Source organism: Gallinula chloropus (assembly GCF_964237585.1).
Source record: "Gallinula chloropus genome assembly, chromosome: 5".
Lineage (NCBI taxonomy): Eukaryota > Metazoa > Chordata > Aves > Gruiformes > Rallidae > Gallinula > Gallinula chloropus.
Window position 1 is genome coordinate 10,520,951 of NC_140090.1, and position 22,915 is coordinate 10,543,865.

The following is a 22,915-nucleotide window of genomic DNA, read 5'->3' on the forward strand; positions in this document are numbered from 1 at the left end:
TGGACACAGAGAGAACAGGGTTGTGCAGGAAAACTGACAGATGGTTCATTTCAGCACCTCTTACGTCACTCATTTATTAGCTTAGTTGAAAGGATTTGAAGATAATTGATTAACATGCAAAAACGAGCTGGCTTAGCTGAGGCTCTTACAAAAGCTGTTTCGCAAACAATGTGGCACTGTCAGAGGGATTAGTCATTGGGTTTTTCTGTGCTTATTTTGCCCTGAAATCATGAGATTTGTTTGTGGTTTGCTGTGTAAGTAGTGATGATGCTCTTTTTAATGGTACGACTGGAACATCTTGTTTGGACTTAGTTTAGGTTCATATTTGCTATCAGATTTCCAAAGGACACAGAGTTGTATGAGTCTGAGTGGCAATGCTGACTTAAGCTCCCCCTGCTCCTTCCCATCCCACACCAGCCCTTCGGTTGTGCCAGTACAACAGCCCATTCCACTGCTTCATGAACCAGATCCAGGAATTTACCTGGCCCAAATAACCTCTGTTCTGTTTCATTTTTAAATGTGGTGGGGTGTGAAACAAGGTAGAAGCACATGTGTAAGGTGTTTGTAAATGATTGTGAAACTTTGGGGATGAATTTCCTCAAGGGGCAGCTTTGTGCAGCTTTGCAAGCAGCTGCCCTGGAGCTGCTGCCTGGCAGCACACTGAGTGAGTCGGCTCTATGAGGGAAGTGAATGCTTGTGGCTGCTGGAAATGTTCAACTGTGGCCAAGAAGGAAGGTCCTGGCTTGGCTGAGGGTCCTGATGGCTGAAATGAGGAAGTGGCATCTGGAGCTCTGTATTAAACCTGCATTTTCATTGATGGGAACATCACTGGGTGCTCCCAGGTGAGCGGTTTGTTGTCTTTTCTTGGTGTCACCCAATGCTTCCTCCCACAGGAAGCTCTTGACCCCAGGGGTGGCACAAACCAGTGGATTTCAGCTTTCTGTGCCTCTTTCCCTGTGACTATCAGGTGGGTTAATACAGTCCCCACCTTGCAGGCCGTGCTAGACCAACCCAGCTACATCAGCAGCATTTCTCAGTGGTGATCACGGTCCTTCAGCACAGGTATGGGCAGGCTCTGTCTGAGTGAGATTTTTGATAACCCAAGCCCCTCTGGTTTTTTTCCTGTGGTTTCAAAGTTCATCAGAGACCCTGGCAGGTGCATGTCCAAGGTGAATACTCATGGGTTTTAAATATGTAGCAGTGCTGATTAAGTTCCCATGTTTGCCTTCAGCAAGGAAGAAGGCTGGATGGACTTCAGAGGTGGGACTTGCCAGCTGATTGACTGGTGGTTTATCCAGCAGAACCCACAGATTCATTTGATGCTGGTCACAGCTTTGGTTGGTCAGGTCTGTTGTGAGTCTTTGGACAAACATGGGTTTTGGGAGGAGTTGTTGTAGGGAGCACACAGTCACCTAGGATCTTGAAATTAGCACTTCCCTCTTGGAAGGCCTGGCTTTGTGTGGCACCCAGCAGCAGTGTGTTTCACGGGTGGGTGCTGTGAAGTGATGCACTGAATGCTGCAAGGCACAGTGTGCCAGCAGGCTCCGTGCTTCGCCTTGCTTCTCAGATCAACTGAACTGTTGGTTGGCAGGTGAGGTTCTTCTACAAGTCACTGAAGTTTATGAAGTGCCAAAGTCAGGCAAGGTTTGAAAATCATAGAATCATCAGGGTTGGAAGAGACCTCCAAGATCCTTTAGTCCAGCCATCCCACTGCCACCTTGTATTACTTACTAAACTATGTCCCTGAGTACCTCATCCAAATGGTGATTCCACCACCTCCCTGTGCAACCCCTTCCACTGCCTAATCACTACTTCTGAGAAGAAATTTCTCCTAATTCCAAGCCTGAACCTCTCCAGGTGCAACTTGCAGCCATTCCCTCTTGTCCTGTCACTACTTATCTGTGGGAAGAGGCTGACCCCCAGCTCACCACAAGCACCTTTCAGGTAGCTGTAGAGAGCAACAAGGTCTCCCCTGAGCCTCCTCTTCTCCAGGCTCAACAGTCCCAGTTTAGTTACAGTCAGCACGTGCCTGTTACCCCTCGTGTCTTCAATGTGTGGAAGAGAGTGCTGGACTTGGGTGGTGAGATGACCCTGTCAGGTCCAGGGGGTGGCTGTGTTTCTGGAGCTGGTGGGTCTGGGTGTGCTTGGGGATGGGTTTCACAGCACACATCTCATCACTGCTGAGGCACTTCTGTTCTGTAGCGTGGTGTTACGCTCTGTGTGCTGCAGCGCTGTGCTTTGAGACCCTCTGAGCTGAAGGGTGGGGGGTGACTTTCCCTTGACAGGACCAGAGCCTTGCAGGTTCCCTGCTCGGTTTCACCTGTGTTTCATGATCGCTTCACTCAAGGGATGTGCTTCCCATTTTGGCTTTCCTTGCAGAACCCCTTTTTCTCACGTGCCAAGTCCCAACCACTCACGTTGGAAGTAATTTTGAGCTTGAAATCTCCACAACTGAGTGGGCAGGAGGCTGGATGCACCTTCCTCTCCCCTGTCCCTGCTGTGAGATGGCTGAGTCCAAGGGGACCTTGTGTTTCCTCAACTACAGCTCTGTGGTTATGGGAGAATTGGAGGCGGGGGGTGGGAGGAACCTCAAATGATCTCCTGTTTCATGAGAACAGCTTGCACTGACATGCTTGTTTTGATGTCATTGGTGAGCTAACTGACTGCCATCACTTGGCATTCATAACACTTCACAGTCAGGGCAATTTATTAATCTTTAAACTTTGCTGTACCCCTGGCTGGTGGCTTCTGAACACCAGGGAACAGGGTCTCGTGAGGCTTACGTGTGGCCAGGCAGCTGCAGAGGGGCTGTATGGGGGGCCAGGGGCTCTGCTGGCTTCTGCCTCAATTGCAGCAGTAGCAATTGTTCAGCTGGGGGAGCGAAGTTGGGACAACATGAGCTGCTCTTTCCTGAACCAGCTGCTCCCAGCTTACCTGATGCACCAACCAGCTGCTCGGGATCTCGGGGCGTCCTCTGCCGTGCAGCACGATGTCCCTCATGGTATCCACGCAGGGCTGCTCCTGGACTTTTGACCCAAAAGGCAGCTCGTAATTCTTTACCTCTGCAAGGAAGCAAGAGCAGCGTCACAAGGTGTCTTTCATGTGTTCCCTGCTTTGCTTCAGTACAGCCCACCAGAGGAGAAAACACTTGTTTTTATCTGACTGCAAAAAGAAATGGGTCTGGAAAGAGCTTAGAGCTTGAAGGCAGAAACGTAGTGCTGGGTTTTTGGGTGGAGGTTGCTTTCTGAGACAGGTCTGAGGAACCATCTGACCACCTTCCCAAGCCCAGGAGATGTGCTGTAAAGGGCTTCGTCTGTCTTTGGATGAGAGATACTTTGAGCAGGTAAAATGTGTTCTGCTGAGGAAAGGCAGGAGAGGTGACTGTGGAACCAGCAGGCAGGTGCCTGCTGCGGGCTACAGGAGAAACAGCCCTTCTGGAAGAGCAACCCTGTGTCATTGGAGGCCAAGGAGAAACTCCCTGTTGCAGAGGTGAGAGCCCATCCTGGTTTCTGCCAGCTGCTGCCCAGGAGCAGGAGCAAATTCAGCTGAGAGGCGGCTGGGGAAAGGTAGCCTGGGACACTGGCTTGGGTGCGAAGGGTGCACAGGGCACCTGAGCCAAGCAAGGGTTTCCCATCGCAGGGTATAGGGAACACAGTGAAGTTAGGGCAGGTTGGAGCTTCTGGCAGCTCCGTGGGCTTCTGTTGCAAGTAGTTGGGACAGGGAAGGAATCAGAGAGCTAAAACGGGAGGAGAGGGGAGCAGGCAGCAGGGCAGGCAGGGGCTGACACCAGGGCGGTTAGTTAAATGTTTGCTACACGCAATTTTAGGTGCCAGGATGTGGCTCTGGGAAGCTGGGGGGGACGTGGCTCTGCTGGAGGCCGCAGTTTGCGAGTCCCTGTTGCAACACAAACTCTGGTGTTGTCTGAAAAACCCAGCACTTGTGGCCAGGGAGGGGGAGGCAGATTCGTCCCTTCCTGCCTGGTTTGCTTTGCGTCACCAGCACTGCCTCGGGTGCGTCTTGGCTGGCATAGAGCAGGGGCTGGGCCAGATGACTGCTGTGGTCTCATCCTGCTCCTCAGCCACGGAGCCAGCCCCTGTGGCACGCAAGGAAGGCAGCCATGGGGGAGGATCTGCTGCCAGCCTGCAGCAGCCCCGTGGAGACACAAAGTACCCCAAATCAGGTCCCATGTCACTGCTGGAGACATGAGGTAAGCCATGTCCTCACATGGGGAGAAAGGGAGCAAAAAGATGCATGGCAACCATGGTGTGATGCTCGTCTCCTACCTCCTACCACTTCACATCTGGAGGCCATTTCCCACAAAACAAGGGCCATGGAGTAGACATCCATCTGCTTGAAAGACTCCAGGTCTTCCAGGTTCACCCTGGACTCCAGGACCTCTGGGGCCATGTATCTGGCGGTGCCCACCTGCCCACAAAGAGGAGAGAGGCATTAGCAGGAGTGGGCAAGGACTCGGGCTGCGGGGTGACTGGGGTGGTTTGAAAAGGGTTGGGTGGATGGGTCATATTTACCTGCCCGCTGTTGGCAAAGTCATCCACCGTCAGGGAAGGGTCAAGGCGTATGGCGATGCCGAAGTCGCAGAGCACACACTCCTGCTCGTTCTTCACCAGGACGTTGGTGCTTTTGATGTCCCGGTGGGCGATGGGGATTTTCGGCCTGCCACAGGTGGTGTAGTCACTGTGGAGGTGGGCTACGCCGCTCACCAGGGAGCCCGCCATCTTTTGCAGGTCCATCCAGCTCAGGATGTGGTGGGAGAGGTAGTCCTTGAGGTTGCCACGGCTGTGGTAGGCGGTGATGAGCCAGTACTCCCGGCGAGGCCCCGTGCCCCGGTCCTCAGCGGTGAGGAACCGCAGGACGCTGTCGTGCTTCAGGCTGGCGTCGGTGAAGATCTGGCTCTCGTTCTTCCAGGAGGAGTACTCCTCACAGGGGAAGATCTTCACAGCCACTGTCTCGTACTGCCCCGAGCGGCTGTGGCTCAGCTTGGCCCTCCACACCTCTGCGAACTGCCCCTTGCCCACCATCTCATCCAGCTCGATGGGGAGCAGCTCAGCAGGGCGGCTGCTGGTGCAGGTGGGGCTGGCGCAGGACAGGCTCTCATCCATCAACACGGACAACTTCTCCTCCCGCTCGGCAGACCTCCCCGGCTCCGGCAGCGCCGGGGGCTGCGCCGGCTTCCCGCCCCACGCCTTGGCTCTCTTACGCCGCTTCTGCGTGCGGCAGAGGTAGAATATCACCGTGATCATCACTGCCACCAGCAGTGGGGGCAGGAGGCTGATGGCGGCCACGGGGATGACCTCTTTGCTCTGCAGCATGGAGTAGCCTGCAAGGAGGAAAGCAAAGGTGAGGGTGCCGCTGCTGTGGCCGTCAACAGCTTGTTGTCGTCACGCGGAGGAGGAAAACACGCAGCCCTTTGTGGGGCTGTGCTGTGCACAGGCTCCATCCCAGGGAAGAACCCAGGTGGAGGCGGTTACAAAGACACCTGCTCAAAGGTAGCTCCGTTCATCTGGTTGAGGGGCCAGGAGGAGGGTTGTATTCATTGGGCTGGGTGACGTGGTGTGGGAGACCCTGATGCTGCCACCAGAATGGCTCGACTGCCCTTCAGTGCCTCCCAAGCGTTGCACATGCTCACAGCAAGGGAAGCTGGCGCAGAAAGAACAGCAATGGAGCTGAGGCAAGGCACAACAAATCTTGGAGTGGGGGTTTGGGGATGGGGCTTTGATGGACCTCTGCGGTGCACAGAGAGCTGGGCAGGATGCTGGAGGGAGGGGGTGGGCAGCGTGTATCCCAGGGGGAACACCAGGATGCTTTGCACAATAATTAATGTAGAGGAGCATGGTTACGGTGTTGTCTGCCAGCATTGGCATCTCCTTCCTTGCTGAGTTACAACGCTGAGCCCATCAACTGCACAGGCATGGCTGCTTTTGGTTTATTTCCTTTAAACCCCTGTCAGCCTTAAGATCTTCGGGGTGGGGGGGAGCACACAAAAAGCCCTAACCCTCACACAACATATAATTGTCTGCTCCTTTGATGTTTGCAATTCCTGGAATAAACATGCTGACTTCAGTAGAGAGATTCAAGTAAAATCTTACTCAGAACTTTTTCTGCCAAGTATAACAACCCAGGGGAAGAGGGATAAGAATCATTCCATAAGCAAAACCTCTCGCTGCTTGACCTCAGCGTGCACACACGGATCATAACTCAGGTTCTGGAAAAACAGAGCGTTGAGCTATTTTCCTTGGCAAATCTCAAAAAAATGCTCTGCAGCTAATTTCTGCGAGGCTGTGAAAGCGCTTCTAAAATAGGCCCCGGGTTCAAACCACAAGATCAACCTAAACTGATATAAATCAATAACTAACTCAGGAATATGTTGATTTTGGAAAGCGCTGGGCCTGGATATCACCTACTGCTTTAATGGATTTACCCGATGCTTCAGGTCCCATCTTTGAAACTCTGAAGATGGTTTTAAGGGAGTTGCACACAGGAGTCCTGAAGAGGGGAAGTTACAACCTCAGCAGATTCCTTGATGAAGATGCCCCTGCCTGATGCAAGCCCTTGGGCATGGAAGGGTTGCAGCAGGGCTTAGACCACTTCCACGGGGAGCTGATGTAGCTGCTCTGGTGCCTGGGTCTGTAAAACCCATGCCTTGTTGAGCACCGCTGCGTGGGTCATTCTATCCCTGTCAGGGGGAGGTAGACCTGGAGAGCCACGCTAGGTCGGCACAGGGGCAGAGAGGACTCTGCATGCTCAAACCCTACCAGGTATCTTCCTAAGGTGTCTGCTGGGGTTGTGCTTGCACAGCTTCAGGAAATGATGTATCATTAGGGTCATCGCTGAGCTCTGGTGGGGTCCCCTGCAGCCCCCGTGCTAGAGGAAGTGCCACCCTGCTGCCCAGACCAGAGAGCAGGGCTTGAGGCTCACCGGGAAATGGGGAAGAACTTCTGCTGGCTTCAGCTGCTGGAGGAATGCTCGGCGCTGTCCTGCTTGAGATGATCTTAAGGTAAGATTTAAAATGCAAACAATGCTTGAAAGCAGAAGAACTGTGGGGGTTGGAAGGGACCACCAGAGATCATTGGGTCCAACCCCCCTGCCAAAGCAGGGTCCCTAGAACAGGTCTCACAGGTTGGCGTCCAGATGGGTCTTGAATATCTTCAGAGAAGGAGATTCCACACCCCCCTGGGCAGCCTGTCCCAGTGCTCTGTCACCCTCACTGTGAAAAAGTTCTTCGACATGTTGATGCAGAATTTGGTATGCTCCAGCTTGAGGCCATTGCCCCTTGTCCTGTCCCCACAGAGCACTGAAAAGAGGTTGGCCATTTCCCCCTGTGTCCCACACTTCAGGTATTTATAACCATTAACAAGATCCCCTTTCAGTCTTCTTTTCTTGAGGCTGAACAGCCCCAGGTCAGGTCACTCAGCCTTTCCTCATAGGGGAGATGCTCTAGGCCCTTAATCATCTTTGTGGATGGACTCTTTCCAGGAGATCCCTGTCTTTTTTGTACTGGGGAGCCTGGAACTTAACACAATACTGCAGGTGGGGCCTGACCAGGGCAGAGTAGAGGGTATAAACAATGGGGTCTCTGGTCCTACCAACCAAACCAAGGAGAAGGTACCTGTTTAAGGCCTGCACTGCTCTCACTCCGAGCATCAGCACTTTCAGTGCTGCTTGGCAGGAGGTGCCTGTTTGTGGAAGTCTTTGGGGGTGGCATTTCCAATGAGCCAGTTGTCATTTTTGTGTGAAATTACATATCCCAGCCGTCGGCTTTGGGATTTGACTATCTCCCCCTAGAAGTGTGCGTACCTGTTATGCTTGGCTCGGGAAGCAGCCAAGAGCTGCCAGATTTAGCATCGTTTGCCTTCATTAGAAGTGGCTTGTTTGTTCTGAGAATTTGCATTTGATGTGAATTTCTCCCTTCCCCCCCTTCCATTTGTCTTTGTGTTGTGGGAGATGTTACACTGCTGACCTGCAGGCTGTGCTTGGGCTCACTCTCAGCATCTCAGTGCTCTGTGACTATGGAAAATCGGAGCAGGTCTGCTTCGCTTTTGTTACGGGTCAGATTCTTGACGGGCACTTGGATAAACCTGGTCCATTTGGAGTTAGGGAGGGTTGGACAAGCCCCCAAAGGCTCAGGATCTAGCTGGAAGCGTTTCCAAAGTACACGACCCAAGGTTCAGAAACGAGCTGTCTCTCAGTTTTCCCTCCTGCGGATTTACAGCTCCTGTTGGATTTCCAGCTATCTGCAGGAGCATCTCCAGCCACGCCAAGCCATGCTCACATACCTGTACAGCACTGGGGTGGCTCTGGCCGTCCCTGCCCAAGGGAAATGGGGCTGCAGAAACCCCCAGGACAGCGGCAGGGCAGGCACCGCGTGCCGAGTCCTGCGCTCCGGCACCATCACCGGTCTGGGTCACAGCCGTGGCAGATGCCAGCAGTTTCCATGGGTGTGTCAGGGCAGGATTTACTCCTGTGTGATTTATTTAAAGCTTTTGGAGTGTTGACTCATGCCGGGTGACATCAGCTTCTCGGTTCCCCGGTTTATGCACCCCGTGCTGAAGGGCAGACCCTCACAAAAGATATTTTCCATCATCTTAGTAGATGAGGGACAGGCTGTGGATGTTGTCTGCCTGCACTTTAGTAAAGCCCTTGACACCGTTTCCCACAGCATTCCCCTGGAGAAACGGGCTGCTGATGGCTTGGACAGTCGAACTCTTCACTGGGTAAGAAACTGACTGGATGGCCAGTTGTGGTGGAGCTAAATCCAGTTGGTGGCCAGTCACAAGTGGTGTTCCCTGGGGCTCAGTACTGGGGCCAGTTCTCTTTAATGTCTTTATCAGTGATCTAGCCAAGGGGATCGAGTGCACCCTCAGTCAGTTTGCAGACAACACCAAGTTGGATTGGAGTGTTGATCTGCTTGAGCCCGGGAAGGTGCTACAGAGGGATTTGGGCAGGCTGCTTTGAAGGGTCAGGGTCAACTGTATGAGGGTCAACCAGGCTCAGTGCCTAGTCCTGCACTTGCCTCACAACAGCCCCAGGCAGCACTGCAGGCTTGGGAAGAGTGGCTGGAAAGCTGCCCATCAGAAAAGGACCAGGGGTGTTGGTCAACAGTGGACTGAATGTGAGCCAGTGGCGTGCCCAGTGGCCAAGAAGGCCAACAGCATCCTGGCTGGTGTCAGGAATGGTGTGGCCAGTGGAACCAGGACAGTGATCATCCCCTGAACTCGGCACTGGGGAGGCCACACCTCAAGTGCTGTGTTCAGTTTTGGTCCCCTCACTACAAGAAAGACACTGAGGTGCTGGAGTGTGTCCAGAGAAGGGCAGCAAAGCTGGGGAAGGGTCTGGAGCACAAGTCTGATTAAGAGCTGCTGAGGAACCTGGGGTGGCTTAGCCTGGAGAGGAGGTGGCTGAGGGGACTTATCACTCTTTATAACTACCTGAAAGGAGGATGTAGCCAGGTGGGGGCTGGTCTCTTCTCCAAGTAACAAGTGATAGGACAAGAGGAAATGGCCTCGAGTGGTGCCAGGGGAGGTTTAGGCTGGATATTAGGAACAATTTCTTCACCCAAAGGGTGGGTCAAGCATTGGAACAGGCTGCCCAGGGAAGTGGCTGAGTCACCGTCCCTGGAGGTATTTAAAAGACATGTAGATGTGGTGCTGAGGGACAGGGTTCAGTGGTGGATTTGGCAGTGTGAGGTTAATGTTAGACTTCACAATCTTAAAGGTCCTTTCCAACCAGAATGATTCAGTATTTCAAGATCAAGGCTGTTCTGGGAAGACTGGTTCAGCCACAGACAAAATACTGGGCACAGAAACAGGATACAAATTTTCCCCGACTTACATATAATAGAGATCACAGAAGATGCTGAAAGAGATCCTTCTGGCATTGCATCTCCTACTCTATGGGAAATACAAGTCATTTGTCATTAGCACTGGATGCTCCTCCCCCTGTAAATACCAAAAGCTCTCACCATTGGTGTGGTTTTCAAAGATTAGTTTATCGTTGCACTCCTGCTCGTCCACACAGCCGCAGATGTAGATGATCCCGTCCTCGCTGGGCTGATGGGTCATGATGCAGCGCGAGGTGTTGTAGTTGGGGACCATGAGGTTTTCAATGGGACGGTGAGGGTTGTGGCAGAGCGTGCTGATCCTGATGCTTTCGTTGTCCTGTCTCCTGCATGGCACAAATAAACCAGCAATGTGTTAGCCTAGCAGCTCAGCCTTCGTGTCACCTGCACGTCACCTTAAACCTGGTTTTAAGTTTGATGGTTTTAAGCTGTGTAGGGAATGGCATGTTTGCAGCAGCTCTGGGATAATCCCCTCTTTGGAGGGGCTCTGTAAAGCCCTTTAGCTCTTCCAGTTAGTGCAAAGAGAACAGCTTAGCACATGCCAGTAGCAGGATGTGAGCCAGAGGCTCCACGTGTTTCCAGTCGCCAGTTCATAGTCATGCCTTTGATCAGGTAGTCCCAACCCTAAGCCTGAGTGCCCTGAGGGGGAATTGGGGCAAGATCCCTCCTTTTCCAGTAGCAGGTGCTGGTCTGTAAGGACCTCCTATGGAAACACTCCAAAATGGGGGTCCCACCTCATGTGTCACCTCTGCTGCAATAGGAGCTGTAACAGCCCTGTCTCAGCAGGGGCTGGTGTCTCTCCTGCCCAAATTTTACCCTTGTAGGGGAGAGGTGGTGGATGTGGGGGCTGAAATGCTGGCTCACCAGTGACAATTCAGCTCACGTGTGCCTCCTGCTCCTCTCCCCTGCATGCACAGGAGGAGCCCGTAAACTCTGCCTCATCCCCGGGGCACTCTCTGAGCCAATTGCTGGCTGTCACACCCTGTTCTTGCAGGACCATTTGCTCCTGCCTCAGGTGACCTGTGGCAGAAGAACCCTTCGGTCACTGGACAAGGCTGTTTCAAGAAACCGCTTGACCTTTGGAGCTGCCAAAGTATGATGTGAAAGCCAAACAACTCCTGGACCATGGAGCTGTACCTGCACTTGTTCCACACCTTCAGACACTGAGGAGCTACAAATGAAGCCTGCTGTACACCCCGGTCCTCTTTGGGTCTGGGGCCCAGCCAGGATGCGATGGCTAGTAGCCCTAACTCCTTATTTCCATTTGGTTGGTTAAAAGAAAAGTAGAAGTGTAATGTCTTGGTATTTCTAGGGGGTTTGTTCTTGGTTTCCAAAGAAAGGATTTGTTTTTTTTTCTTCCTGAATCTCTGTGTATTTCTTCAGCTCTGTGTAGCACACCCTGCATCAAAGACGGTCACAACCTCAGCCAGGGGAGACCGAGGTGTCCCTCCCACCACTTCAGAGATAGGGGCTGGGGGGTGTGTGTGTGAGTGAAGGCTTCCCAAGAGAATTGTTTTTTCCCCTTTTGTGGAGTGAAGATGCAAAACACCCCGGTGTCCATGCTGGGTTTAGCTGCACGCAGCGTTCAGCACGCACTGTGAGAGCAGGGGAAGTAGTTCAAGGCCTGTTGCCAAAAGGTCTCATTCATGAAACTCCAGGAACTGAAATGTGGCTTGTAGCACCAGGCTCCACACTGCTGTGTCCTCAGAGGTTTTCCAACCACTGGTGCTCAGCAGCTGGGCCAGGTCCTCCTCACATGCCACCTTTTTTGTTAAGCACCACCTGGGCTCCTGTTAAAGCCACGGAAAAGGGTCACACGTAGAGAAAAAGGGTGGGTTTGGCTCTGGTTGTTGTCTGACTTCTCAAGAGCTTGTTTTGCTGGAAAACCCCAGCTCTCCCAACAGGTTCAGGAAGCATTGGATCAATAAGAAGGGGCTTAGCTAGAGGGTCTGGCACAGCCATGTCCCCATGGGTGGGAGTGCCCTTCTTTTGGTGCATGGTGCAGTCATCCTTGTTGGACCCATGGCTTGGTCTCCACACACTGTTTACCAGGCTGGGTAAGGAAAGAGGTTTTGGGTGGAGAATCTCAAAATCTGGGGTTCCCAGGTGGATTGAGGAGTGGCCAAGTGTGAACTGGGTTATGTCCCTTTGTGGGGCAGGTGATGGCAGCTGGAGCTTGGACATGGGATTTGAGGCAGCTGTTGGTGTCATGATGGAGGCCCTCACCCTCAGAGAGCTGGAGTGGAGCTAATGCAGGCTGCTGGGATGGCACAGAAGACTTGTTGTGCAGCTTGGGGATGGATGGCTCCTGCCCTGTCAATACCACTGGGAAATGCAACCTGTGATGCAGGAGGATCAGCACCTGCCCTGTAGATCCAGTGCATAATTATAACCTGATTAAGAACTGAGAGCAGAACCCAAGGATTCACCCTGTTTTCAGGAGCTGTCCCTGGAGGAGGCAGAATAACCTGGCACCGAGTTTACAGGGAACCACCAGCCCTGCATGGGCTGCGAGTGGCTGACAAGTGTTACAGCTACTCCTGAGGGGGTTTGAAGGAAATTACAACCATTATTTACTTATTGAGGCACAGCCTTTGCTTCCTGACCTACTGTGCAGGGTGACAGGGTGACGGTATGGAGAGGTTTCATGATGCCTTTGGGGTTAGCTGGGAAGTCAGATATAAAAACAGGGAGAAGAACCCAAAGTTGTCATCCTCTCCCTGGTGAAGTCCCTTGGTTTCAGTGCTCCACGCATTTTCTTGGGGTTCCTAGGGAGTTTTTCAGAGGATTTTCCAGCTGCGGAGCTCTAGGAGTGTGTGATCCCTTCACCAGGGGCTACCCAAGCTGTGCACGCTGGAGGACACCAGCACGTTTCTCGTGAGTGTGCTGGGGGCAAAGCTGCTGCTGTGACTGTGATACCTACAAGGAATGAGGTCAGGTGATCCAAAAATCCCTCTGCAAGTGAGCATCAGGCAGTGAAGTTGGTTTGGGGGCATGCCCTGTCTGTAGGAATCCTAATCTCAGGATGGTGAGATTTAGGATGCTGTGGGAGAGATCACGGGAGGAGGCTCTGAGACCAGGTGGTTATTTGTGACCCCACAGCTGCCTCACTCCATCCAATACATGGTGCAGGGTGCAGCCCCATCCCATGCTATGGGATTGCTTTCCTGGCATGGGGATTTCTGTTGCAGGGGTCTTGCTTCTTCCTGTACATGTGGGCTTTCAACAGGAAAACTCAGCAAGATTCTGGATTGCCTACCCAGGATTTAAGGTGGCTTCTCCATGTGTGTGCAGGGGAATTTGGGGCAAGGGGGTGGATTTTGTTTATTTGTTTGTTTGGGTTTCTTGGTGGCTTTGTGTTTTGGGGTTTTGTTTTTTTTTTGAAGTCTGTAATGCAACAGTTATGTTGAGGCAAACTCCTACTGAAAGTGGGGCATACAGCCTTCACGCTAATTAGCAGGTTCAGATAAAGCCTAGTGATAAGTGCTTGGCTGGCGTTCACTTTGGCAGCCAAATTAAAAGGGAAAGAGGAGAAAATCACTCTGGGCAGACCCAAAATGGATGGGGTTTTTTTTTTTTAGTTTTGATCATGGGGACTGAAAACTCCGGGGGAGGCTCTCTTCCAGGCAAATGATGCAGCAGATGCTTGGCCTCAAACACAAGATTGCATTTCCCTTCCAGGCATCTCCAGGGGAAACAGAACAGGGCTTTTCCCAGGGGATGGGAAGGAGGTTGGTTAAAGTCAGGAGGTTAAGCCCCAGTTCAGTATCAGGTCAGACCTCAGCTGCACCCCTGCATGCGAACCAGGTTTTCACCATCCTGATGTGGGAGGTGGGTTTGGGGGTTGTGGCTTCTGGTGTTGCCCAACTGATCAGCTTGTCAAGCTAAATTTGGGGTGTTTATGGGGGTCCCACGGCAAGCTTGCCATACTCTGTGTTGGGCACTTAAGCAATTATAGGCCAGAACAAATAATTTTTCACTGTAAATTGTAATTTTGATTATAATGGAGGCAAAGGGCAAGGAAAAGAAATTCTGGAATGATTTTAAGGGCGACTAATTCAAGTGCAGGGATACGTGCATGTGTGTCACCATGAGATGCTACCCTGTGACCCCCTTTTTCCCCCACACCACGCCCTTAATGAAGGGATAGCTGCTTACCATATGGCCACACAGATCTCATAGGGGTCCTCGCAGTAGGAGTTGAGGTTGCAGTTGCTGTAGCACACCTTCTCCTCGCAAGCCGGCGGCGTGGAGTCGCACCACTTGCAGAGGTTGGTCTTCAGGCTGCGGCGAGCGCTGGCACAGCAGGCTGCAGGGCAGAGAGGAGGTGGGGGTGAGGAGAAATAGCCAGGCATTATTTTCAGTGATTCGCCCAATCAGTGGAGAAGGAGCCCGAATTGACCCTGTTCCTCCATGTGTTTGCTTATAGCTTTCATTTTGCTCCACTGCTTGGTCAAACATTAGGTTAGGTCAAAGCGTAGCAGAGATGGAGGGATGCCAGTGGTACGGAGGCAGGTGCTGCAGAATGAGAGCTTTTCAGTGCTTGGGAGGCTGCAAAGAACCTTGTTTTCCCCTCTGTGTTTCCTGTGCCATTTATCATCAAGGGGAAGTTTATTTCTGTCTCCACAACCTAGGTTGGAATCAGGGTTGCCCCTCATCCTGAGTACACACAGTGTCCAAAATGGGACATCTCCAGGGCTCTGCATGTCTGACAACTTGTGTATTCCCCACCTTGCAGGAAGAGAGGTGATGGGGAGAGATGCACAGATGGGCTAGGGTTGCTGCATCCTTCCCTGCTGCCTCCTTGTGCTCCCTCTGCCCATTTGAGCCCAAGCTGGGAAACACGTTTGCCCTGAGCATCTGGGTTTTCAGCAATAAACCACAGGCTGGGACTTCCAGAGCTCTGGGGCAACAGGGACTGCTCTCTCTGGGGCTCTGCTGCCTGGTCTCCCAGCCAGCACCAGCTGCTCTCCTGCGAGCTGCTCTGCGAGTATCTCACGGGCACAACATTGTCTCTATTTTTGTACCAAGAGTGAATGAACCACGCTTGGTTAAGGGATAAATCCCAGCTAAATTTAAACTTCCTGTTTTAAGGCTGCTAAATGTCTTTTATTTCCACAGAATCACAGAATTGTAGGGCTTGGAAGGGACCTCAAGAGATTGAGTCCAACCCCCAACTTCTTTTAAAAAGGAGCCACTAAATGGCTTATACAGAAATATATATTTATAATTTTTTACTTAATAAACACACTCCAGAGTGCTCAGGTTGGAGCCTGAAATAGAGCAGCTATTTTTTTTTAGAGGGTTTGGGCCCTCCATGCTCCTCCAGCTGCCACCTCCCCGAGCTGCCAGGCAGTGCTGGGCTCTCCCAACCCCCTGAGAAGGGCAGGCACAGCTCGCTGGGCTGCAAGAGCCACCTTGGGGATTCTCCATCACCAGCTCCTGCTTCAAACAAGAAACTAACTGCAAAATCCCTGCCTGTGGCTTGCAAAAGCCTCAGCCCCTCCAAGCAAGGCCTTGCTGATGGAGGAGTATGCCTTGGGTCTGTGGGCAACCTGCAGGACCTCCTGTCTTCTTGGTGGTGGTCACGTCTGTGACCTGTCTGTGGCCAATGGCTGAGCCTATGGTCTCTTTCCTTTTTAACAAGTATACTGTCCCAATAGCAAGAAAAGGATTTTAACTCATCTGCTTCCCAAATTTGGGGTGTGCAACCTGCTCTGAAAGCATCTTGCATGACTGCTCTGCTTCTCTCCCTCCATGTGACAGCTGTAAAAGACCTGCTGGAGGCTCCCACACAGTCATAAACCCTGCACAAGATCCTGTGGCCTTGTATGTAGGGACAGGGTTAATGGTGGAGGGGGAAACGTGGCTGCAGGAGAAAAGCCTGTTGCATCTGAAAGCTGGAAGGAGGAAATTTGGGGTGAAATGACCCATATGAGCCTTAAAACTTGGCTCATCAGGGAGGTGATCAGCTCTGGTGAAGCCACACCTTGAACGCTGTGTTCAATTTTGGGCCCCTCACTACAAGAAAGACATCGAGACCCTGGAGTGTGTCCAAAGAAGGGCAATGAAGCTGGTGAAGTATCTGGGACACAGGTCTGACGAGGAGGAGCTGAGGGACCTGGGACTGTTCAATCTGGAGAAGAGGAGGCTCAGAGGAGACCTTCTTGCTCTCTCCACCTACCTAAAAGGAGATTATGGTGAGCTGTGTATTTATATCCCACTGGGAATGTTATTTACTTGTTCATGTTGAGGGTTTGCTAGAGGTCTCAGGGCAAAACATCAGCCCCAGCAGTTTAGTACTGGTGTGCATGGTGGGGATCTTGACTTGGCAGTCACTCACCCTGCGGAGTGCAGAAGCCATGGCAGATGAAAGAGTTAAAGATGGAAATGTGATCTAGAAATATAGCGGCAACCGGACAAAATTCTTTGGAGACAAATTGTTCTAAACTAGCTCAGGCTGTGATTCTGTTATCTGCTCTGCAAGAAAGGTCAGAGCAGCAGTATCTCTTTCTTTTTTTCCCCCTCCTCCCCTCCTTCTCCTAGGAAGCTAAAAAGAAAGAGCACAAACCCCACTGCAAGATTCTTCAGGACTTTGTGTCCTTCAACCATTAGCTCGTAGGTATGATTTAACTGCCACATCACTCATCTTTGCCCTGATTAGACCCAGATGAACACTTTCAATATTAATACTCAGATGATTTAATAAAGCTGCACGAGCAGTAAAAGTAACAATATGCTTCCACAAAGGGCTTCCAGATGTTGCCAAGGCAAATGCTAAACATCAAAATACAAACTTCAAAAAAAAAAAAAAGAAGGGGAAAAAAAAAAAAGCTGGATAAGCAAAACTTGGAACAAACTATAAACTAATTAAATGTGGGCTGAGTTTTCCAAAAAATAAATTGAAGCCATAAGGATGCGATGTGAGCCAATAAATAGTACAGTTAGTCAAAGTTATTGTGGAACGACAGTTGGAAAGCCGGTTTGAAGTCACCGATAGGTGGGCTCACAGTGGGCTTGGCTTCCTATCAATAGGAAGGCTTGTTCTCTTCTGCACGAGAGCAGGATCAAATCTTCTGGTATCTATAACTGGGACCCCAGGGAGGTTACTGAGAGAATATCAGATGATTTTCGAGTAGAGGAGGAAAGGAAAAAACTACCCCAGAAGTGCCTGAGTCTCTCCTGAAAGAGCAGCGGGGGTGGTACCACCACCCACAGACAGTGGGGTATTTTTCCACTCATGCTGGGGCAGCCCTCCAGCCTCCCATTGCCCACAGGGCATCCACACTTTCTATTTGGCCACCCGCAAGGGCCACTGAAGCACCATCACCATAGCCATCCCCCGTAAAAGAGACATCTAAAACAGCTCTCCAAAAGAATTTCGTACCAGTCCCATGACTGCAGCCACGGAAGAAGTCAGCTCCCAACAGATGAGCTTCTTGCTCTCCTGCCAGGTGCTCAGCTGCCAACGGTGACTGCAGCCACAAGAACCCAGCAGCATAATTAGGAGTGTAATTAGCTTGTTTCTACCAATGCGGCCCCAGATAGGTGGCAGGTCACCCACCACCTAACTTTGGCTCCAGTTTTCTGCATGCTGCAGGGAGGATGAATCAGCAAGGCGCAAGCTTGGGGTGCACGGAGGTGGAGGCACGGTGCATTTGTTAGAGGGAAGGAGAAAGCGCTTCATAACCGAAGCCGTGTCATGTGCAGGCAATTCAGTTTTGCTGCGGGGCAGAATGAGCAGTTTTAGTTCTCAAATATTCTCTCTGGCATGCTGTTTTGTGACAACTAAACACCAGATGGGCTTAAGGAAAAGCACTTGGTACGAGATGCTAAGGCACTTGCATCCCTCCAGCTCTCCCCCTCCCAAGGGGGAAGGGACCCTCCACAATTTAGATACAATTTGCTCTTTTATTTTTCAAGGGCAAAGAAAAATTGATCATTTTTAGGTCATAAATGCTTTACAGTGAGGTCTACCCTCTCTTTTCTGCGTATCTCTAAGCACCCCAGGGTGGGCCTGATGCTAACTCAGCACATGCAGAGCACTTCCCAGCTTGCCTGACACTGCAGCAGCTCTGGGAGCTCCCTGAATCATCCTTCCCAGGCAGGTCAGTCAACCTGTAATCCCCAGGCTTTGCACTCAGAGAGCCTAAAGCCTGGGAGATTAGCTGCCATGCTCCAAGGCTTTCTCTAATCAGCAGCATGCTGAAACGCAGGGCTGGGGAGCACCTGTATCTCAAGCCTGCAGCCACATGGCTCCTGGAGACCCTCGGGTAGGTACCCTGATGGAAACCCAACCTGTCCTGAGATCTGCTTTCCCACCTGGCTGAGCCTGGGCTCAGCGGCGAGTCCTTCATCCGCGGCCGAGTTCAGGATTCGGCTTCGCCTTGGGCTTTCATCCATGGCTAATGACATGACTACACAATAACAGAGCCTCTCATAATAATTTTATGAGAACAAACAAATTCCTTCCCTATTATATACAGTACTCGTTTTTAAGATGAAAGCAACAGCAGGGCGGATGGGCTCCGCTCTCTCTCACTGACCCACGTGAGAACACCAGGACCTTGGGGTTCTCCATTAGCAGGTTAATCCTAAGATGCTGCCCTCGCAAAGCAACCATCAGTGACACGGATGGGTGGCAACAGGGTAACTCCCCTGCCCCTGATTTCCAGGACACCCTACACAAGGTCAGAAGTCCCCATTGCAATTGTCCAGAGGTCCTACATTTCTCAGCCACCTCTGACCTGAGCGAGACCTGATCTGTTGGAAAGGGCCCGGTCCTGCTGCAGCACCCCACGGTGCTGTGGGATCTCCCCAGAACCGGACCTCAAGCTGCTTGTGCTTTTATTTCAGATGCAGCTGGGCTTCCTCCAGCACTGTTCAGTTCTCCGGTGGTGGGTTGTGGTGCTACTTTCAGCTGCTGAACCAGGGTGGTTTTACAAACACTCTCTTCGTAGGAGAAGTAGGGCAGACCAACTGGAGCTGGAAAAACTTGACTCAAGTTTTGCCCCTACGAGGCAGAAGCCCCTGGGTCCCGCAGGAAACCCAGCACTGCTCACACTGCACAGGACCAGGCTCTGCCCTCAGGTATGTGGTCCCACATCGTCCTGCATAATAAATACTGTACTTGGCAGAGTATAGTATGAGGAAAAGAATGAGCCAGTAAAGTTTCCTGGTGAATAAAAAGGGACTGATTTTGATTGCGTTAGACATCAGTGTCTCCTGGTGCCAGAAAGACATGCAGTATACATTTCTGGTTTGCTTGGACCTTCTTCAAACAGGCTGGTAACTGACTTATTCCACCACTTATTTTTCCTTTGTGAAAATATCCCTTTAAATTAAGTGTTTAGCAAATACTGCTTAGTCCCATTACAAAGTAAATTGGGTATGGATCGTACCAGCAGACTTCTCCAATCTCTTTCAGATGCTTAAATTACATCATGATCTAACTTCCCCCTGGGGAGGGACGAGCTCTGCAGAATATTGTCCGTCCTTCTGCTTTGGTAATCTCCGGTGTTTTTTGGGTACCTTTCCCAGCTGCCTATGCATCAGCACAATGACTCTGATGTTGGGGTGCTGGGAGGTTTCAGACAGAGGTACCCCAGCGTCATGCCCCAGCAAAACCAGCACCGTCCAAGCACACTGGATGCCTGGCTTTCTGCAGGGAGGGTTTGGCCGGACCGGTTTCACTTTGATTTTGGTCTGTTGATCCCTGTGCATGTGGGCAGTGACAGGGGGAGCACACTTGACCCCCACGCTCCTCCATCTGCCTTTGGAAGCCACTTGTCTCCTCCACGCACCACGACATCCCACCTTGCTGCTGCCCAAGGCACTGAAATTGGGTAACGCCAGGGACCTTTCTCCTCCACCCACGGCAAGATGCTTCCCCTCCAGTACATCTCAAGTCTCCTGCCCCAGATTTCACTCTCTGTCCCCCAGAGCTGCTTCCACTGGGACAACCCACACTCCATCCCTCTGCACCCTTGTTTGTCCCAGAGGTCTGGGTGCTGGTGCAGGGTCCAGCCGGTGCCCCGTGCAGGCTAGCAGGGAGCAGGCGTGCTGCTGCAGGACAGCTGGGCTGGCAGGGACGTGTGCGACGGGAGGGCTGCACGGGCAATTATCTGCCATATTGTGCTCTCACTTGTGTTTAAAAACAACAACAGCTCAACTGACTCATAGATCCTACGGCCTCTGAGTCATTTTTTATTTCTGGATTTCACTGCTCTGCCCTTTGCAGTGAGGGGACTTGCATGTGCGCACACACACACACACACACACACATCGAGTTCACATTTGTTTTTCCCCTATAAAAACCAAACCATTTCCATACCATTAATGAAACAGAAATGATTTGACTTCGTGTATGCTGGCTTTTATTTTCCATTGTATAAACTCTGCAGATGGAATAATGATGGTTGTAAAGTAAACCTCTCTTTTTTTTTTTCCCCTTCTTTTTTTTCCCTTTCCCTTTCCAGGCAGCCTCTTTTCGAAATAGCAATAGGGAGTCACTTACAGACTTGGCTTGCGCTGAGCCTGTAGTAATTAACCCCTTCGTCCCCAGCTTCTCCTCCATCGGTATTTAACCACTGTGAGGGTAAAGGCATCAGTAGGTCTTCCCTGGGACTGGAAGCAAAGCAGGGGAGCAGACCGGGCAGGGATACACAGGAAAGAAGAAGAGCTGGTCTGTGCAAAGCAGTGGAGGGAGCTTGGGACATGGGTTGGACAGCTTTCCTGGGAGAGCTGGGCACTGGCACTGCAGAATGGGAGCAACCTGCACTCTTCCTGCACAACCAAGCTTTTTGGGTACAATTCAGTACCATCATTCTGTGTTGAACATCCTGGGTCATCTCCCTTCCTTCTCACTCCCTGGGGGTGGCCAGCGCTGATGTCTCAGTGACACATCCTCTCTCCTCCACGCCGCCATGGTGGAAATGATCTGTGGTAAATAATTCAATCACCACATCTTGCTCCTTCTGTTTACAGCTCTGACAGGGTTTTACAAAGTACCCAGAGGAAGAACAACAGGGTAAAGGAATACCTTACACGAGCACCAGATACAGCTGGACCCGGGCATGTGAGCACGTGAGCAAGGCCTGCCTTGCCCTGTGGGATGGGGAAGCTCTGCTTTTTGATATACCCTGAGCATTACGCACAGTCTGCTCAGGCAATCTGCCTGTCTCCAGGGCGTAGAAACATGCCACCAGCGTTTTACCCAGTCGCATCTATCACACAGCGGCACGCGATGAGTGTGTGCCCTCAGGTGCTTCACCAGTGCCTGTGGCGGGCGGGTTAGTGGCACCAGCTCCAATACTGTTGCCCTTCCCAGGCTGGGTGATGTGTTTTATATTATTTCTCTTGGATTTACGAAGCATTATGTAACCAGCTAACCAATCCCGCATGCGACGCAATCGCGGCTGATTTCATGTCAGTGGAAAGTAAACAAAACAAACAAACAAAAAAATGTTCTGAAGTGGCTGAGCTGAAACTCATTTCCACATGCAAAGCAGTTCCTGGAGGATCTTCCCCATCTCCACATGGCTACTTTGCATCCTGGCTCTCATGCAAACCATTAGAAGAGAGTTATGGAAAAATCGTACATGATGGGCCGTTACAAGCAAATCCTCTCTGTTTACTCTCCACATGAAATGATTAAGATAAAGTTTATTTTACTTAATTATTTTTAGGCATCTTTGTGGGTTTCCGCTGCTCCTTGAAATGTGTCACGCTGGCACACTGTTTCTCTTTTAGCCAGAGAGTTCTTTCAAACACGGGAATTACTGGCCAGAGAAAGTTTGGCGTTAAAGTTTGAAAAACCAAGCAAGCCAGCCCTGCAGTCCTGAGTGCCAAAACCCAGCAGGACCCAACCCAGCATGATGGGGATGATGCTCTGCCCTTGCTCAGCTTCAGAAGGAAGAGAGTACGAGGTGAGGCAAAAACTTACACCCCCATTAAAGTTTGAACTCAAGTCCTTCTTCCTGGTCCTACGGACAAAGTCCTTCCCTTTAACAGCAGTTTGCATCCAGAGCCCTTGAGATGGGGGAACATGAATGGATAAACCACCCTGCACAATTTCATTTGGTTTTCCTCAGTGACTCTGAAACACTGAACGATGTCTGACAGTGCTGTGTGTTATTCTGAATGCACTTCACTGAGACACCAGCAGTATTGGAGGCTGGGGGATACCCAGTTGCATCTTATTTACCTGATTTTTCAGTAAGTCCCTAAAGCACCCAGCACCTGCTTCACCCTGGCCAGCAGCAAAGTCCAAGTTAAGCTGAAATGCTGAGTTAGACCTGGCTGGGTTGGTGGGTCATGTAATGGCATTTGCCACTTACCAAGCTGCGATTTGACCATAAAGGTGGCACCAAGATGCAATCCCAGGGACAGGTGATGGGTCGTGTTGGGGAAGGACAGGATGACCCTGAAGGCGATGCTAGTGAGCTAGTTCACAGCTCCACATGGGTGCAATTGCTGCACCTAGGCTGGTGTGGACTAGCTAGATGAGCAAAGTTATGCTAAAAATCAGGTGAGAACCTACATGTTAGGGGTTTGTCCTCTGTTCTGGAGGCCTGCTTATCTCCTTGGGAGATGAGTAGAAATGACATCTGCAGGAGTATTTGATGCCCCACATCCTTTGTAGAAAGGCGGCCTGGGGGAAGGTTGAAGGCTAGTGCAGAATCACCCAGGACCACAGACTAACATAGGGTTTTGTCACTCCCTAGGTGCTGAGTGTGTGCTGGCTGCTGTGGGCTGCCAGGTAGTTACACAGAACTGTTACCACACCAAGGAAAAACTGCCCTGGCAGGCAAAAGCAGTGGTGAGTAATAGCTGTACTTACTCCATTCGGCTAAGTTTTGGGCTCTGAAAGTTAAAGCAAGGATACAAAACAAGGCTCACTGCCATCCTGTGCCTGAAGGTGCAACACAAGATCTCAGCTGGCAAGAAGTCCCTTTCATCACACCAACTGCTCCTGCTGCTTTCTCTGGTGTATCTCTTACTGTCCTTCCTACCCACACGTGGTGCTGGAAAAGCCCTGAGTGAGCAAGCCAAGCCAGC

At 51.3% G+C, this 22,915-nt stretch overlaps 1 protein-coding gene across 1 annotated transcript in view; it reads right to left on the minus strand.

The window, feature by feature from the left end:
* Nucleotides 1–22,915, minus strand: part of LOC311192048 (TGF-beta receptor type-2-like) — a gene marked incomplete at its 5' end in the record, with an annotated part of 34,185 nt that overhangs the window by 1,490 nt on the left and 9,780 nt on the right. The window contains 5 exons of the mRNA XM_084264457.1: nucleotides 2,935–3,062; nucleotides 4,284–4,425; nucleotides 4,530–5,338; nucleotides 9,980–10,182; nucleotides 14,015–14,165. Of these exons, the coding sequence (XP_084120583.1) occupies nucleotides 2,935–3,062; nucleotides 4,284–4,425; nucleotides 4,530–5,338; nucleotides 9,980–10,182; nucleotides 14,015–14,165 (1,433 nt within the window). The remainder of the gene's footprint in view (nucleotides 1–2,934; nucleotides 3,063–4,283; nucleotides 4,426–4,529; nucleotides 5,339–9,979; nucleotides 10,183–14,014; nucleotides 14,166–22,915) is intronic.